General features: G+C 39.3%; 1 protein-coding gene across 7 annotated transcripts in view; it reads right to left on the reverse strand.

Moving 5' to 3' along the window:
• Window positions 1-14,968: 14,968 nt before the first annotated feature.
• NNT (nicotinamide nucleotide transhydrogenase) overlaps window positions 14,969-17,320 on the reverse strand; it is a 95,041-nt gene continuing 92,689 nt past the window's right edge. For all 7 annotated transcript variants that reach the window (XM_004017007.5, XM_042233801.1, XM_012096964.5 and 4 more), the window contains one exon: window positions 14,969-16,197. In XM_004017007.5, coding sequence (XP_004017056.2) covers window positions 16,048-16,197 — 150 coding nt within the window. In that variant the 3' untranslated portion in view covers window positions 14,969-16,047. The remainder of the gene's footprint in view (window positions 16,198-17,320) is intronic.

A 17,320-nucleotide genomic window follows, 5' to 3' on the forward strand; every position in this document is an offset into this window, starting at 1 on the left:
TTCCAGAAGTCAGAATATATGCTAAATATTGTGGGCAAAAAGAGACAAAATTTCTTCTTTTGGAGCTTACAATTCTAGGCAATATAAACATAATTACATATAGGAAAGTTGAATTGAAATATCTCTGGAGCTGAGATGTTTGGTTCTATTCAGGGTAGTTTAGCTCAGTTGCTGTCATGTCCAACTCTTTGCAATCCCAAGAACTGCAGCACGCCAGGCCTCCCTGTCCCTCTCCTGGAGTTTACCCAAACTCATGTCCATTGAGTCAGTGATGCCATCCAGCCATCTCATCCTCTGTCATCCCCTTCTCCTCCTGCCTTCAATCTTTCCCAGCATCAGGGTCTTTTCAAATGAATCAGCTCTTTGCATCAGTTGGCCAAACTACTGGAGTTTCAGCTTCAACATCAGTCCTTCCAATGAACACCCAGGACTGATCTGCTTTAGGATGGACTGGTTGGATCTCCTTGCAGTCCAAGGGACTCTCAAAACACTTCTCCAACACCACAGTTCAAAAGCATCAATACTGCAGCGCTCAGCTTTCTTTATTGTCCAACTCTCATATCCATACATGACTACTGGAAAAACCATAGGCTTGACTAGACAGACCTTTGTTGGCAAAGTAATGTCTCTGCTACTTAACATGCTGTCTAGGTTGGTCATAACTTTCGTTCCAAGGAGTAAGCATCTTTTAATTTCATGGCTGCAGTCACCATCTGCAGTGATTTTGGAGCCCCCCAAAAAAACTAAAATCTGCCACTATTTCCACTGTTTCCCCATCTATTTGCATGCAGTGACAGGACCAGGTGCCATGATCTTAGTTTCTGAATGTTGAGCTTGAAGCCAATTTTTTCACTCTCCTATTTTACTTTCCTCAAGAGGCTTTTTAGTTCCTCTTCACTTTCTGCCATAAAGGTGGTAACATCTGCATATCTGGGGTTATTGATATTTCTCCCGGCAATCTTGATTCAAGCTTGTGCTTCATCCAGCCCAGCATTTCTCATGATGTACCCTGCTGCTGCTGCTGCTTCTAAGTCGCTTCAGTTGTGTCTGAATCTGTGTGACCGCAGAGATGGCAGCCTACCAGGATCCCCCGTCCCTGGGATTCTCCAGGCAAGAACGCTGGAGTGGGTTGCCATTTCCTTCTGCAATGCATGAAAGTGAAAAGTGAAAGTGAAGTCGCTCAGTCGTGTCCAACTCTATGCGACGCTATGGACTGCAGCCCGCAAGGCTCCTCTGCCCATGGGATTTTCCAGGCAGGAATACTGGAGTGGGGTGCCTGCATATAAGTTAAATAAGCAGGGTGACAATATACAGCCTTGATGTACTCCTTTTCCTATTTGGATCCAGTCTGTTGTTCCATGTCCAGTTCCAACTGTTGCTTCCTGATCTGCATACAAGTTTCTCAAGAGGCAGGTCAGGTGGTCTGGTATTCCCATCTCTTTCAGAATTGTCCAGTTTATTGTGATCCACATAGTCAAAGGCTTTGGCATAGTCAATAAAGCAGAAACAGATGTTTTTCTGGAACTCTCTTGCTTTTTCGATGATCCAGCGGATGTTGGCAATGTGATCTCTGGTTCCTCTGCCTTTTCTAAAACCAGCTTGAACATCTGGAAGTTCACAGTTCACGTATTGCTGAAGCCTGGCTTGGAGAATTTTGAGCATTACTTTACTAGCATGTGAGATGAGTGCAATTGTGTGGTAGTTTGAGCATTCTTTGGCATTGCTTTGGAATTGGAATGAAAACTGACCTTTTCTAGTCCTGTGGACATTGCTGAGTTTTCCAAATTTGCTGGCATATTGAGTGTAGCACTTTCACAGCATCATCTTTCAAGATTTGAAACAGCTCAACTGGAATTCCATCACCTCCACTAGCTTTGTTCGTAGTGATGCTTCCTAAGGCCCACTTGACTTCACATTCCAGGATGTCTGGCTCTAGGTGAGTGGTCACACCATCATGATTATCCAGGACATGAAGATCATTTTTATACAGTTCTTCTGTGTATTTTTGCCACCTCTTCTTAATATCTTCTGCTTCTGTCAGGTCCATACAATTTCTGTCCTTTATTGAGCCCATCTTTGCATGAAATGTTCCCTTGGTATCTCTAATTTTTTAAAGAGCTCTGTAGTCTTTCTCATACTATTGTTTTCCTCTATTGCTTTGCACTGATCACTGAGGAAGGCTTTCTTATCTCTCCTTGCTATTCTTTGGAACTCTGCCTTCAAGTGGGTATATCTTTCTTTTTCTCCTTTGCTTTTCATTTCTCTTCTTTTCACAGCTATTTGTAAGGCCTCCTCAGACAACCATTTTGCTTTTTTGCATTTCTTTTCCATGGGAATGATTTTGATCCCTGTCTCCTGTACAATGTCATGAACCTCCATCCATAGATCATCAGGCACTTGGTCTATCAAATCTAGTTCCTTAAATCTATTTCTCACTTCCACTGTATAATCATAAGGGATTTGATTTAGGTCCTACCTGAATGGTCTAGTGGTTTTCCCTACTTTCTTCAATTTAAGTCTGAACTTGGCAATAAGGAGTTCATTTTCTGAGCCACAGTCAGCTTCTGGTCTTGGTTTTGCTGACTGTATAGCTTATTTATCTTTGGCTGCAAAGAATATAATCAATCTAATTTCAGTGTTGACCAGCTGGTGATGTCCATGTGTAGAGTCTTCTCTTTTGTTGTTGGAAGAGGGTGTTTGCTATGACCAGTGCATTCTCTTGGCAAAACTCTATTAGCCTTTGCCCTGCTTCATTCCATATTCCAAGGCCAAATTTGCCTGTTACTCCACGTGTTTCTTGACTTTGTACTTTTGCATTCCAGTCTCCTATAATGAAAAGGATATCTTTTGTGGGTGTTAGTTCTAAAAGGTCTTGTAGGTAGGTCTTCATAGAATCTTTCAACTTCAGCTTCTTCAGCATTACTGGTCAGGGTATAGACTTGGATTACTGTGATATTGAATGGTTTGCCTTGGAAATGAACAGAGATCATTCTGTTGTTTTTGAGATTGCATCCAAGTACTGCATTTTGGAATCTTTTGTTGACCATGATGGCTACTCCATTTCTTCTAAGGGATTTTTGCCCACAGTAGTAGATATAATGGTCATCTGAGTTAAATTCACCCAATCCATCCATTTTAGTTCACTGATTCCTAAAATGTCAATGTTCACTTTTGCCATCTCCTGTTTGGCCACTTCCAATTTGCCTTGATTCATGGACCTAACGTTCCATGTTCCTATGCAATATTGCTCTTTACAGCATCGGACCTTGCTTCTATCACCAGTCACATCCACGCCTGGGTGTTGTTTTTGCTTTGACTCTATCCCTTCATTCTCTCTGGAGTTATTTCTCCACTGATCTCCAGTAGCATATTGGGCACTTACCGACCTGGGGAGTTCATCTTTCACTGTCCTATCTTTTTGCCTTTTCGTTCTGTTCATGGAGTTCTCAAGGAAAGAATACTGAAGTGGTTTGCCATTCCCTTCTCCAGTGGACCACATTCTGTTAGACCTCTCCACCATGACCCATCCATCTTGGATGGCCCCACAGGCATGGCTTAATTTCATGAGTTAGACAAGGCTGTGGTCCATGTGATCAGATTGGCTAGTTGTCTGTGATTGTGGTTTCAGTCTGTCTGCCCTCTGATGCCCTCTCTCAGCACCCACCATCTTACTTGGGTTTCTCTTACCTGGACGTGGGGTATCTCTTCATGGCTGCTCCAGCAAAGCCCAGCCACTGCTCTTTACCTTGGATGTGGGGTAGCTTCTCTTGGCTGTTCCTATAATTAGGGGTTCAGGGACACTTCCCTAAGTATGGGGAGGGAGGTGGGAGGGGGGTTCAGGATGGGGAACACGTGTACACTCGTGGCGGATTCATGTCGATTTATGGCAAAACCAATACAGTACTGTAATTAGCCTCCAATGAAAATAAATAAATTTATATTTAAAAAAATAAAAGAGCTTTCAAAAAAAAAAGAATTAATGGATTCAAGAGCCGGCAGAAGAGTCATAGTTAACTAGATGGCAAAACAGGGGAGGAGCAAAACAAGTGTAAGCAAAAGTAAGCATGTGGGCAAGGTCCTCTGGCAAGCCAGGGCCAGTAAGCAGTCCCTCTCAGCCATTTCCTTGGAGAACAAACTAACAAACTAATCCTGACTCAATGGTGAATGACAGAGAATAAATGCTGTGTGTCCAGGGATAGCTGCATGCTCATCATTGGAGATGGAAATTCTTAGCTTAAGGGAAAAAATCATTATTTAAATAATGTTAAAGATTCAAGTACCAGGACAGACTGATAAGGAAGATATTCCAGGGTGAGCAGGGGTTCCAAGTGTCTCCCAGCTCTCACTGCCTAGAAAAATGACCATCCGTGCTTCTACAGGAAAAGGGGAAGTGGAGATAGCAGGAAGAAATAAGAAGGAATCTAAAAATGGACAGACGGAAAACTATGTGAAGAAATAGGGAAAGACAATCATATACATGCCAAGCAGGGAGGCCTGTGAAGGAAACAACATTTCTGATACCTTGCTTGATCTTGGACTTCTAGTCTTCAGAATTTTGAGTAAATAGATTCTATGATTTAAGTCGTCTACTCTGTGATACTTTGTTATGGCACCCCAAGCAAACTTAGAAGGCATTGGTGCCTTAGAAGGCACTGGTGTTTCCTGCAACAAAGCATATTCATATAAAAAAGACATGAAAGAAAAAAAAGAAAGAATCTAAGGAAGGGATTAAAAAATAATAGAACTAAGTTAATCCATAGTTTAAGGGGGGGAAAAGAAGTCAAGTTTGCTATTAATGCTTTGTCATAGCTTGTTTCAGTCGTCCATTGCTGTATAACAACCACCCCAAACAACAATCTGTTATTTCACAGAAATCTGTTTGTTAGGCATGCTGGCAAGGTCCATCTCTCAAGCTGCCCCTCATGATTCAGCCAAGCTTCTTTATAACATGGCAACAGGCTCCCAAGTAGGAACTTTCCAAAAGATGAAACCCTAGTGCACAGGCATTTATCAAGACTGTCTGCATGTCACTTGTTAATGCCCACTGCCCAAAGAGGAGTCAAAGAGCCAAAGGATTGATCTCCACATGCAAAAATGAGTGCTCTTTGAATTTCTAAAAGTGGAGTCAGTCTTTCTCTGGATATGAGCATATACTATCACCAAAGCATCACTAAAAAATACCTTTCTTCAAACGTTCAAACATCATCCCCACACATCTGCACTCTGACACAAAGAAGATAGATGTTACAAGTGTTTTAAATCTCCCTTGGTGGTGTATCATGTCCTCTAGAAAAAGGAACCATTTATTAGAAGAATCATTGAATCTATCACTCAATCTGTTTGTAAAAGGTGGTGAAATGTATCACCTAATTTTAATCTGTTAGGAGAAATGGTTGCAGTCATTAAATGAGATGTTTTGATCATCATACCTTCAATGATTTATGTAAGGAACAGATTGTGAAAAATCTTGGGAATATTATTTTTATTTTACTTTTGCTTGACAGCAGCATAAGGAAAGGGAGGCAAGTCAGTATCAAAATTGACAAATGACTACTGGAAAGGAGTAAAAAAAAAAAAAAAATGACTGTTTCAAATCATGACCTGAAGTCTCTTCTTCACGGTAACCTGGAAGATAACAGTCCTCTAGCACAAGTTTTATATAAAACACTGATAGCTATTAATTAAAAAGCTATATTGTGTTCCACATTTGAAGAGAATTACTTCCTTTGAATTCTCTTGATCCAGTTAATGTTCATATACTTTCTCCTCCATTTTAAATACCTGCTCCTTCCTGTGTGCCTAGTCATCTCTGATTTATCTTCCAGAATACTTCTCTGCAAATGCTCCCCAGAACTTCCCACTCTTCCTCAGGCAACAATAGTCCTTCTCTTCTCTAAGCTCCCTCCATAACTTGCAAATCCTTTAATTTTACATTTACACCAAACTGTGCTCCTCTATGCATCTCAGACTTCACGGCAAGGGATCATGTCATGTGTATCTGTTACCTGGCACAGCACAAAGTGCACAATAAATGATAAATGGTTATGCTTTCCATTGCCACATGTGTACCTATTTTACAGACAAAAGAGACCAAACTAAGTCAATGCTAGAGGAAACAGAATTCAGGACATTTCAAATATAAGCAATTTCTCACATCATCTTATAATCTAGAAAATGTCATTACTCCTATCATTAGCCCATTTTATGGTTTCTTTTGCTTTGAATTGCAACTTCTTACTCCACCATCCCTTCCAAAAACCTCATGCCAACGAGCTCTGATTCTTCTCTCCTTTGACATCCCCTGCCTCCATATTTAGAATCAACAAGAACCACTGTTAGTTGACTTTCTCTCATCTCATGAAATGCTCCTTGGGTCTCTCTCTATTCACAGAGGGGTTTCCTCCCCCTATCGTGTGAGTGAGTGGTCTCCTATGCTCAGCAGTGGCCACTGTACTCTTCTCAGCCTCTGCTCCACTTTGGCAAGCTCCTCTCATCCCAGGTACTTCAGGAACATCTTTTATGCTAAGCACTTCCCTATTGCCCCATGTCCTATCTTGTAGTCTATTGCAAGTGGTAGCATGAAAATACTAAATCAAGGCAGTTTTAAATAGCCATGATTTAATATCTTATGATTTAATGTCTTCTTTGTTTTGCTCAATTTCCTACAATTCCATGGGGGGGGTGGTGGGAACTATTATTCCAGAGGAGCAAAAAGCTTATGCATAAAATAGGAACCATGACCTTTATTCAAACAACCAGGTACTCATGATTTAAGAAAAAATACAGCTAAATGGTAGAAGATAAAGTTCTTGCTGTTCCATCTGCCGCAGGGTAATTATGGGAAGATTGTGATGCCCTATTCTCCAATTTCTCCAGCTGAAAATTACAGTTAACAACATACACAGAAATTACTATTTTTAAAAAAATTTCATTGGTACAAAAAAATTAGTTGGGCTAGAAACACTAATTTGTGTCCTTAAAAAAGATAATAATTATCAAAGGAGGTGTGATTTGACCTTGCTTTGTTTGAGAGGTGCTCCAACTATGAATGAATCTTTCTATTAAACTTTTGACTATAGATTTAACACCAAAGCACTGTTAATAAACTAACAGAAATTAGAGATAATGCACTTTATATTCCACATAGGGGAGAAAAAAAACCTTCCCCAAAACAATTCCATGTCTTTAAATTTTTAATAATACATATTTCTGAAGCAATTCAGGTATTCACAGGAGAAAAATTAAATGACTCCTTAAAACTCTTTTGCTAGAAGCATTTAGATCAATTCCATTTCAAATTATTTAAACAATAGGGCACCTACTACATTCTTTGTAGGAATAACACTAATATTCTATTTTCACACAAAGGAGAAAAAAGTTTATCCCCAAATATATATTGTATTTTGTTTTCAGAGGTTCACCCCAAATATAAATTGTAGGAATAGGAGAAATTTGCCAAGATATATTGAGATTATCTTATCTTTCACTTGTGCGTTTCTTCCTCCCCATTCCATATTGCTTTAAATGATCTTGTAACTTCTTTTATTTCATTTAGTACATGATGCCAATCAGCAAAGATGTTAGAAACCAGGACTTGGTAGAACAATGTGTATTTCAGAGTATTCCAGACTGGACAGGTGGACACCAAGGATATGACTCATCCCTCTCAATCTTTGAGGTTACGTAATTCACCTTGCCTCCAACCCACCTTGCTTCAGAAGGAAGCAGTGCCCCCAGGGGTAGGAGAAGGAAATGCCCTGAATTAAGGGTCATTTCCAATTCCAGCAAAAATGGAAGGTCTGAGGAATTCAGTTCATTCATGGAAAAATAGTCATATTTTGGCACATCTCAAGTTTTTTACCTAGGAGACAAAAATTCACAGCAAAAAGCTTTGGCCTGACTGGTTGTCAGGTGGAAATGTGTCAGAGGCCAAAGCAGGCAAGGAGTTTCAGCAGGTGTGATCCTGGAAAGCAAAGCCTGGAAAACTGAAGCACCTGCTCCAAAAGTTCCTTTCTCCTGCTCCTGAGCAGGAAGCATCCTCGGGACTTAGGTGTTTGTGTATGAGGCAAAGAGAGAGAATGAGAGGCAAGACAAACCCTGACTGGATAACCAGCAACTTTTGCAATGCCATATAAAGACAGCAGGCAGCTGTTTCACATTTCTTCCTGTAAGAAGTTGGCTAATTCTGGCTGAGATTTTAACTCTATCTTTAATAATTAAATAGTGTATAAGATAAACTGCCCTCCTTCTGTCCTGCCCGGTAAAATATTTATTAAAATGGCTTTGTGCTTAATGTACTGAAAAGCGATACGCTCCAAAAATGAGGCATGACCAAAGTGATTTATTATGTAGAAAACAGTAACATCTTTTATAGTCACACTACTAAAAACTGTTTAACCGGGTTCATCATTAAACTCCACCTTTGGCGCCACTTACACACATAGTATTTGGGGTGAGATGCACTCTGAGTGTCCGTGTTCATGGGTGCGGGTGTGCATGTGCTTGGTCACGCCCACCTCTTTGCGACCCCATGGGCTATAGCACTCCAGGTTCCTATGTCAATAGAATTTTCCAGGCGAGAATACTGGAGCGGGTTGCCATTTCCAGCTCCAGGGAATCTCCCCAATCCAGGGATCGAATCCGTGCCTCTTGCATCTCCCGCATTGGCAGGAGGTTTCTTTACCACTAGCACCACCTGGGAAGCCCGAGCGGCACAACAGCAAAGATCAGAGCCAGTATAGGTACTCAAATTCTTATGCATACAGTAAGCTCATAAGATTTTTTGCTATGCTCTCATTTACAATGATTCCAATCTTTATGAGACCATGTTTCCAAGTTACTAGAATTACACCCAACACTAATGAACCAGTTAGCCCCAGTCAGACACAAGGGTGTGGACCTGAAGTATGCCTAAGTCGTCATGCCCATATATATCCCAGTGGGACAAAACCACAGAGCTAACCATAATTTTCAAGAACAAAATTTTCCATGAATCAGTAAAGCCCTGAAAGTTTTAAAAGGCCTTCTAGAAGGCGTGACTTCTGAAGCATAATGTTCCAGTAAACTTGGGAGAGTGGTGACAAAACATTCTAAAGTCATGACACTGTCTCATCCCTCTGGGGAAAAAACCATCTCTCCAGCAGACATAATACAAAGGAGTTATTTATTTAGTCACACTTTCTCGCATTTCTCTGGAGAGATTTAGATGTAACCTTTCAGTTCTAACCGTGTGTGTGCAGCGAGGACTGGAATCACATGGTCTGAATAGAATTAACCAGCGCAAGACACGGGTTTAGCCACTGTATTGCACTTCTTCAGAAAGTGCACTCCCTAACTGGGGGAAAGAAGGAAGAAAAAAACCAAGGCTGACTGATAGCAACCCACTGGCATTTGGAAAATCAGTTCCAGGAAAGGACTGGTTTAAATCAAAATCCACAGGCTAAATCTAGTCCTACACCTTGTTGTAGAAGTTTCCCAGTGCTGCTTTTTCTATTGTAAACCAAAAACAAAGTAGTAGGGTGGGGAAAATTGGCCTTATTTCAATTCATAAATGATTCATTCCATGGGTTTTTACTATCCCCTACATCAGATCACATGGCTGCTGTTTTTCATTTTCCCAAATGCCACAGGAAGGAGAATGAGAAAAAGTTATGAGATCCTCCTATTCCATCTTTACACCGGAGGAAATAGGAGCACTCTTGATCCCTTGGTCAACAATGGTGAACACCAAAATCAGATTGATTACATTCTTTGCAGCCGAAGATGAAGCAGCTCTATACAGTCAGCAAAAACAAGACCAGGAGCTGACTGTGGCTCAGATCATGAACTCTTCATTGCCAAGTTCAGACTTCAATTGAGAGAGTAGGGAAAACCACTAGACCATTCAGGTAGGACCTAAATCAAATCCCTTACGATTATACAGTAGAAGTAAGAAAACAGATTTAAGGGACTAGATTTGATAGACCAAGTGCCTGATGAACTATAGACAGAGGTTCGTGACATTGTACAGGAGACAGGGATCAAGACCATCCCCAAGAAAAGAAATGCAAAAAAGCAAAATGGCTGTCTGAGGAGGCCTTACAAATAGCCGTGAAAAGAAAAGCGAAAGGCAAACGAGAAAAGGAAAGATAAACCCACTTGAATGCAGAGTTCCAAAGAATAGCAAGGAGAGATAAGAAAGTTTTCCTCAGTGGTCAGTGCAAAGATATAAGAGGAAAACAACAGAATGGGAAAGACTAGAGAGCTCAAGAAAATTAGAGATACCAAGGGAATGTTTCATGCAAAGATGGGCTCAATAAAGGACAAAAATGGTCTGGACCTAACAGAAGCAGAAGATATTAAGAAGAGGTGGCAAGAATACACAGAAGAACTATACAAAAAAGATCTTCACGACCCAGATAATCATGATGGTATGATCACTCACCTAGAGCCAGACATCCTGGAACGGGAAGTCAAGTGGGCCTTAGGAAGCATCACTACAAACAAAGCTATTGGAGGTGATGGAATTCCAGTTGAGCTATTTCAAATCCTAAAAGATGATGCTGTGAAAGTGCTACACTCAATATGCCAGCAAATTTGGAAATCTCAGCAGTGGCCACAGGACTGGAAAAGGTCAGTTTTTATTCCAATTCCAAAGAAAGGCAATGCCAAAGAATGCTCAAACTACCGCACAATTGCACTCATCTCACATGCTAGTAAAGTAATGCTCAAAATTCTCCAAGCCAGGCTTCAGCAGTACGTGAACCATGAACTTCCAGATGTTCAAGCTGGTTTTAGAAAAGGCAGAGGAACCAGAGATCACATTGCCAACATCCGCTGGATCATCGAAAAAGCAATAGAGTTCCAGAAAAACATCTGTTTCTGCTTTATTGACTATGCCAAAGTCTTTGTGTGGATCACAAAAACTGGAAAATTCTCAAAGAGGTGGGTATACCAGACCACCTGACCTAGCTCTTGAGAAACTTGTATGCAGGTCAGGAAGCAACAGTTAGAACTAGACATGGAACAAGAGACTGGTTCCAAGTAGGAAAAGGAGTATGTCATAATGTCACCCTGCTTATTTAACTTCTATGCAAAGTACATCATGAGAAATGCTGGGCTGGATGAAGCACAAGCTGAAATCACGATTGCTAGGAGAAATATCAATAACCTTAGATACGCAGATGACACCACCCTTATGGCAGAAAGTGAAGAAAAACTAAAGAGCCTCTTGATGAAAGTGAAAGAGGAGAGTGAAAAAATTGGCTTAACGCTCAACATTCAGATGCCATGGATCATGGTATCCAGCCCCATCACTTCATGCAAATAGATGGGGAACAGTGGAAATAGTGGCAGACTTTATTTGGGGGGCCTCCAAAATCACTGCAAATGGTGACTTCAGCCATGAAATTAAAAGACACTTACTCCTTGGAAGGAAAGTTATGAGCAACCTAGATAGCATATTAAAAAGCAGAGACATTACTTTGCCAACAAAGGTCTGTCTAGTCAAGGCTACGGTTTTTCGAATAGTCATGTATGGATGTGAGTGAACTATAAAGAAAGCTGAGCACCGAAGAATTGAGGCTTTTGAACTATGGTGTTGGAGAAGAATCTTGAGAGTCCCTTGGACTGCAAGGAGATCCAACCAGTCCATCCTAAAGGAGGTCAGTCCTGAATGTTCATTGGCAGGACTGATGTTGAAGCTGAAACTCCAATACTTTGGCCACCTGATGTGAAGAACTGACTCATTTGAAAAGACCCTGGTGCTGGGAAAGATTGAAGGCAGGGGGATGACAGAGGATGAGATGGTTGGACGGCATCACCAACTCGATAGATAGGAGTTTGAGTAAACTCCAGGAGTTGGTGATGGACAGGGAGGCCTGGCATGCTGCAGTCCATGGGGTCGCAAAGAGTCGGACACGACTGAGCAACTGAACTGAACGGAACTTGATCCCTTGGCTGAGTTCTCACTTCCTTTTTCCCTTCTCTCCATTGTGGTGGGAAAGAACTAGCCACCATCACTCCAGGTGTTACCTGCATACCCCAAATCCACATCCCCTTCTCAATCCTTCTCAAAATCCATGACAACCACTTCTAGCCCCTGCCATTCCATTGCTGCCACACGGATTCTCCCACACACATCACCCCATCTCATGGGCACCCTCTGTATTCCAGCATCTTCATGATTTTGTTACTCACAATAACCCAGACAATGCAGCCCAAGCACCCAGTTCTCAGAAGGTCTGGTTGGTCTTTGAAATTTGAAATATCAAGGGGCAAACTGGACTCCATATCCTTTAAGCAATCTTTCCATTGGTATTAATTTTCACAAATAGGCTTTTGGAAAGAACTGAAAAGCAGAGTTCAAGGTTGGCAAAAATATGAAGTACAAATAATTCATATTGAATAAGGCAGTCTTATGCTTTGACAATCAACATGACTGAGATGTAATATACCTCACTTTTAAAGTTCTTCATAAACTGACCTTTCTCTATCTATCCAATATGGTTTTCCACTTTTTCCCCAAATGAATTATCTACTATGATCTAACTTTTTTTTTCTACCATTATCTTATTATATGTAAGAGCTTCAAATATTGGCCATTCTAATTACTGTATCATCTATATCACTATTTTACCAGCATCCAAAATATTTCCATCCACAATTACAGTATATACCATGTTAAATATCTGTAATTACTTAAGTATTATAGTAGAGAAAACAGTTCAATTCCTCAGCCCACTACATAAATGTCTAAGAGATAAGAGTTTAAGAACAGCAATCTTGAGTGTTTTGAAATTCAAATGTTACTATTTCTGCTGCCTTAGTAAATCAACATTTTAAGTTTCACTTAGAAAAGTTTTTTCTTTTTTTCTCTTTGTTAATTAACCTAAGTCTTCTTTCCCTTGAGAAGCTAAAGAGCAACCCGGTTATTCAAGTTACTGCCACTGGATTGAAGTTTGGAGTTTGGGTTTTTTCCTTTTTAACCATTCTGCCCCAGTACTATTTGTTGGCAAAGACTTTCAAAAACTGGCAAGAGCTATAAATTAGCCATCTGAACTATTCTCCCTTATCTACACAAAAGAGCTGTCCAACTTTCCAGGGCTAAAATGCTTTAATTCACAAGACTTATGCCTTTGGGGACTAGAAAATTTGCCTCTAAGTCATATAAACATATGGGTTATAAGTTATTATACAAAATAAGGCTTTGGGACCAGATAAATTGAACTAAACCCTAAAGCTGACTGATACATAATAACATAATATATCCCATATTTGTGTTGGATAAGAAGAGAGTAAAATCTAAAAATCAGGGTCATGGCTTAAAAGGACTCAGAAAGACCAAGCCCCAGCTTCCAGATCCATTACCAAATACTTAACTGATACCCACTGGCTCAGAAAAACTGAAAGCCTCCTGAAGAGATCAGTCCCCTCTCTTAATCTCTCTATTCCAACCATAGAAAGAAGAGTATATAAAATGATAAAAAGATTTATGTACTAGAAAAATGTTCAAAGTTAGATAAATAGATATACAGATAGAATATATTAAAAAATGTATACATTTACTTATATAACATGCTTTAGCTAGATTAGTAACTTTAACACAAACTCCCAAATTGAGACAAACCTAAGAAAACTAAAGGATGGTTAATAAGACTAAAAACACAAGTCAACATTACCACTTCACTGCTTCTTTTTTTTCTTTGGTAACAGATTGTAGGATATAATGGATTTTTAAAAATTATTTCTAGTTGAATATCAAAAAGACATACTGAACAACAGATCAATACAGAAAAAAATAAGTCATATTTACCAGTTGTATGACTTATCAGAAAGGGAGGAATAGTAAAATAAGAGGAATGAAAATTATTTTGTTGATCTTAGACCTCACTATAATAATGATCCAGGATCAATAATCTTTTAGAGTATTACTTTAAGGAATTATATATATATACAAAAATCCCTTAAACAATAAAGTAAAATAAAATCAACCAGAACATGAATTTTCAATTAACACAACTGAATGATTAGCAAGTATCAAAGAAATGAGATCATCCTAAATCTTAAAAATATAGAAAAATATTTGCTATAAATGATGGAAATAATAAATCCAAGTATAATTATTTTAGTTTAAATAGAATGAAGAAATTATTCCCCCCCCCCAAAAAAAAACCAGATATACCTACAACTACTTTGAGAAAAGGAAATGGAATGAATCAAGATACTGTTTACTTTCTTCAAATAGAACTTTCTTGGTATAAATCACTCATGAAGTTACAAATGATCTGAGATCCATTAACAAATTGCATTTACCATTTAAAAATTAAAAAGGAGTCTTTCCTGATTTAAACACATGCACACACATGCAGATCTTAATCTCAGGCACAGCAAAACAGAAACTGATGACCAAACCAACAATTATTACGAGTTGTAAATTCAATAAACAAGAGCATTATAGTAAAAACTTTCACACCAGTCATTTCTTTTTATGATTTACAGATAGTGTTTACATGTTAATAACTGTCTCAAGAAACAATGCTGGGACTTCCCTAGTGGCTCAGCGGTAAAAATACAGGAGACATGGGTTAGATCCCTGGTCCGGGAAGATCCTACATGCTGTGGAGTAACTAAGCCCGTGTGGTACAACTGTTGAGCCTGTGCTCCAGAGCCCGGGAGCTGCAACTACTGGGCCCACATGATACAGAAGCCTGCTGAAGCCTGGGTCTCCTAGAGCCCATGGTCAACGCAACAAGAGAAGCCACCACAATGGGAAGGCTGCACACCGCAACTGGAGAGCAGCCAGCACCCTCCAGAACTAGCGTAAAGCCCACGCAGCAGTGAAGACCCAGCACAGCCAAAACCAAGCAGAAAGAAAGAAACTTGATGCCAAGTTAATTACACAGAGAAATAGGTATTCTGAATATTCACCACACATTCAACCTGTATAGAACTTTTAGCACACTAGCAAAGACACAAAGAAAATTACACGTTTACTGCAAAAGGACAATCTTTACTGGTGCTAAAAAGGCAGAATCTTTACTGGTGCTTAAACAAAGAGGTAGCTAGAAAAATGCCACCATTTCTCTCAAACGTTATCATTTACATAACACCTTCAAATACACAATGATTTAGGAAAAAAGTCATTCTTCCAAACAGGTAAAACAGGTTAATCTCATCTATTTCATGATAGCAATTCCCTCCTCAGATGTTAACAACAGGCAGAATTATTTGATTTTAGCCTTTAGTCACCAGAGACAACTGCTACATCACTATGCAAACATGATGAACTCATTTTATTAGGCAAATAGTAGAATTTCATTCAAGTGCACTTAATACAGTACTACACATATAAACTGAAATTAAAAGAGATCTCCAACTGGAAATGGGGTTTAAAAAATACAGCTAATACTGATTTCAAGTTACATGTTTCATTGGTGTTCTAATGAAACACACAAAGCAAATGATTTGCTTCCAGCATCTCTGAAAGATTATCTAGTCCTTTAATGTATTAAAATAGAAGTGAGAAAATATACCCTTGAATACAGACTTTAAAGTACAGTTTGAAAAACTGAAACCAATTTGATATGCTTAATTCAGATTATGGTTAAATGGTTAAGAAGATAGCTCAAGAGTTGATAAAAGTTTCAAATTAGTCACATTTGGTAAAAAAAAAATAAATGCAGGTGGCTGTAATGTTTACACTGTGTCAGATTTTTTCAAATCCATGTATAATGTAAGTCCCCAAAATCATAGACTTAATTTCTTAAAATATTGTTGACTATTGAGGAAAATCTAAATGGATTATACCTAAAATGAGACTTTTTTTCTCCTTTTGTAAAATACTTTTGGAATTCATAACAAAAATATGCACAGAAAGACATTTGGAATTCTCAATCCTTTTTTAAAATTGATGGATCGCAGCTCTTGAAAATTTTCCGTTTATTTGCTTTGTTTCTTCAGAGTCTTCCTTTTCTTCCAAGAGTTTTGCTACAGATGTGTATCAGCTGTATATGTCAATAATTTATTTGCCTGTTCCCACAAGTGAAGAGGTGGTTTGATCTTTATATTTTACTTCTGGTAGGATTCTCTAACTTTCGCCTGCAGAGCATCACACGTCTTCTTGGCATCGCCTAGAAGCATGGCTGTGTTAGGTTTGTAGAAGATTGGATTGTCCACTGCAGCATAGCCAACACCTAGGGACCTCTTCATAACAATGACCTAAGAACCAAAGATTAGGTGAGAGAGTATATTTAACAGACCTGGCCAGGACGTGTCAGACACACAAACTTTGTCCTGCCCTAACTTTGAACAAAGCATGTACCACTACTGATTCTTTACTACAAAGACTTAAAATACACAAGGAGTATTTTTATTTTTTTAAACACAAATTTATTTATTTTTAATTGGAGGTAAATTACTTTACAATATTGTATTGGTTTTGCCATACATCAACATGAATCCGCCACAGGTATACACGTGTTCCCCATCCTGAACCTGCATGTTTACCTTGTATTAACTTGAATTCTTCAAATATGCCCATACTCTTACATCCACTAGAGAAAAGGTCCTGTTAACAACAGTGTATCTCTGAGCGATAAGTGATTTTCCCCCCAGTGTCCTTGTCTATAAAGACAATGTATAACATTTTCCAATAAAAATAAAAATAATAATAACTATCTTTCTCTGAATGGGCTAAAGACAACAAATTTAGTGCATAAATTTCTACTACCAATCCTAAGATAAAAGTAGTTGAGTGGGAAAATGGTATGATTCTTAGCCCATTGATTTAAAGTAAAGAATATTGGACAAGAAAGATGTAAGACAAGAGCCCAAAGAGTAATCCAGTGTGCCCCAGAACAGAGCTAATGACTAACAGAATGCTTCCACAAAGAAAAATGAAGAGGCAAGTCTCTCTAACACTGATGTATTCTGCTGCTGCTACTGCTAAGTCACTTCAGTCGTGTCCGACTCTGTGCGACCCCATAGACGGCAGCCTACCAGGCTCTCGCGTCCCTGGGATTCTCCAGGCAAGAGCACTGGAGTGGGTTGCCATTTCCTTCTCCAATGCATGAAAGTGAAGTCGCTCAGTCGTGTCCAACCCTTAGCAACCCCATGGACTGCATGCACCCCACCAGGCTCCTCCGTCCATGGGATTTTTCAGGCAAGAGTACTGAAGTGGGGTGCCAAAGATGTGTTCTAGACATTTACAATTACACAGATTATAGATGTCACTATCCTGTTGAATACCAAGTTAATTCTTCAAGAAATAAAATGCCTTTCTACGTTCTTCTAGGACACAGAGGCTACTCAAAAATGGAAGCAGAGCAAATGTATTCATGTC

Source organism: Ovis aries, chromosome 16, assembly GCF_016772045.2.
Source record: "Ovis aries strain OAR_USU_Benz2616 breed Rambouillet chromosome 16, ARS-UI_Ramb_v3.0, whole genome shotgun sequence".
Taxonomy (NCBI): domain Eukaryota; kingdom Metazoa; phylum Chordata; class Mammalia; order Artiodactyla; family Bovidae; genus Ovis; species Ovis aries.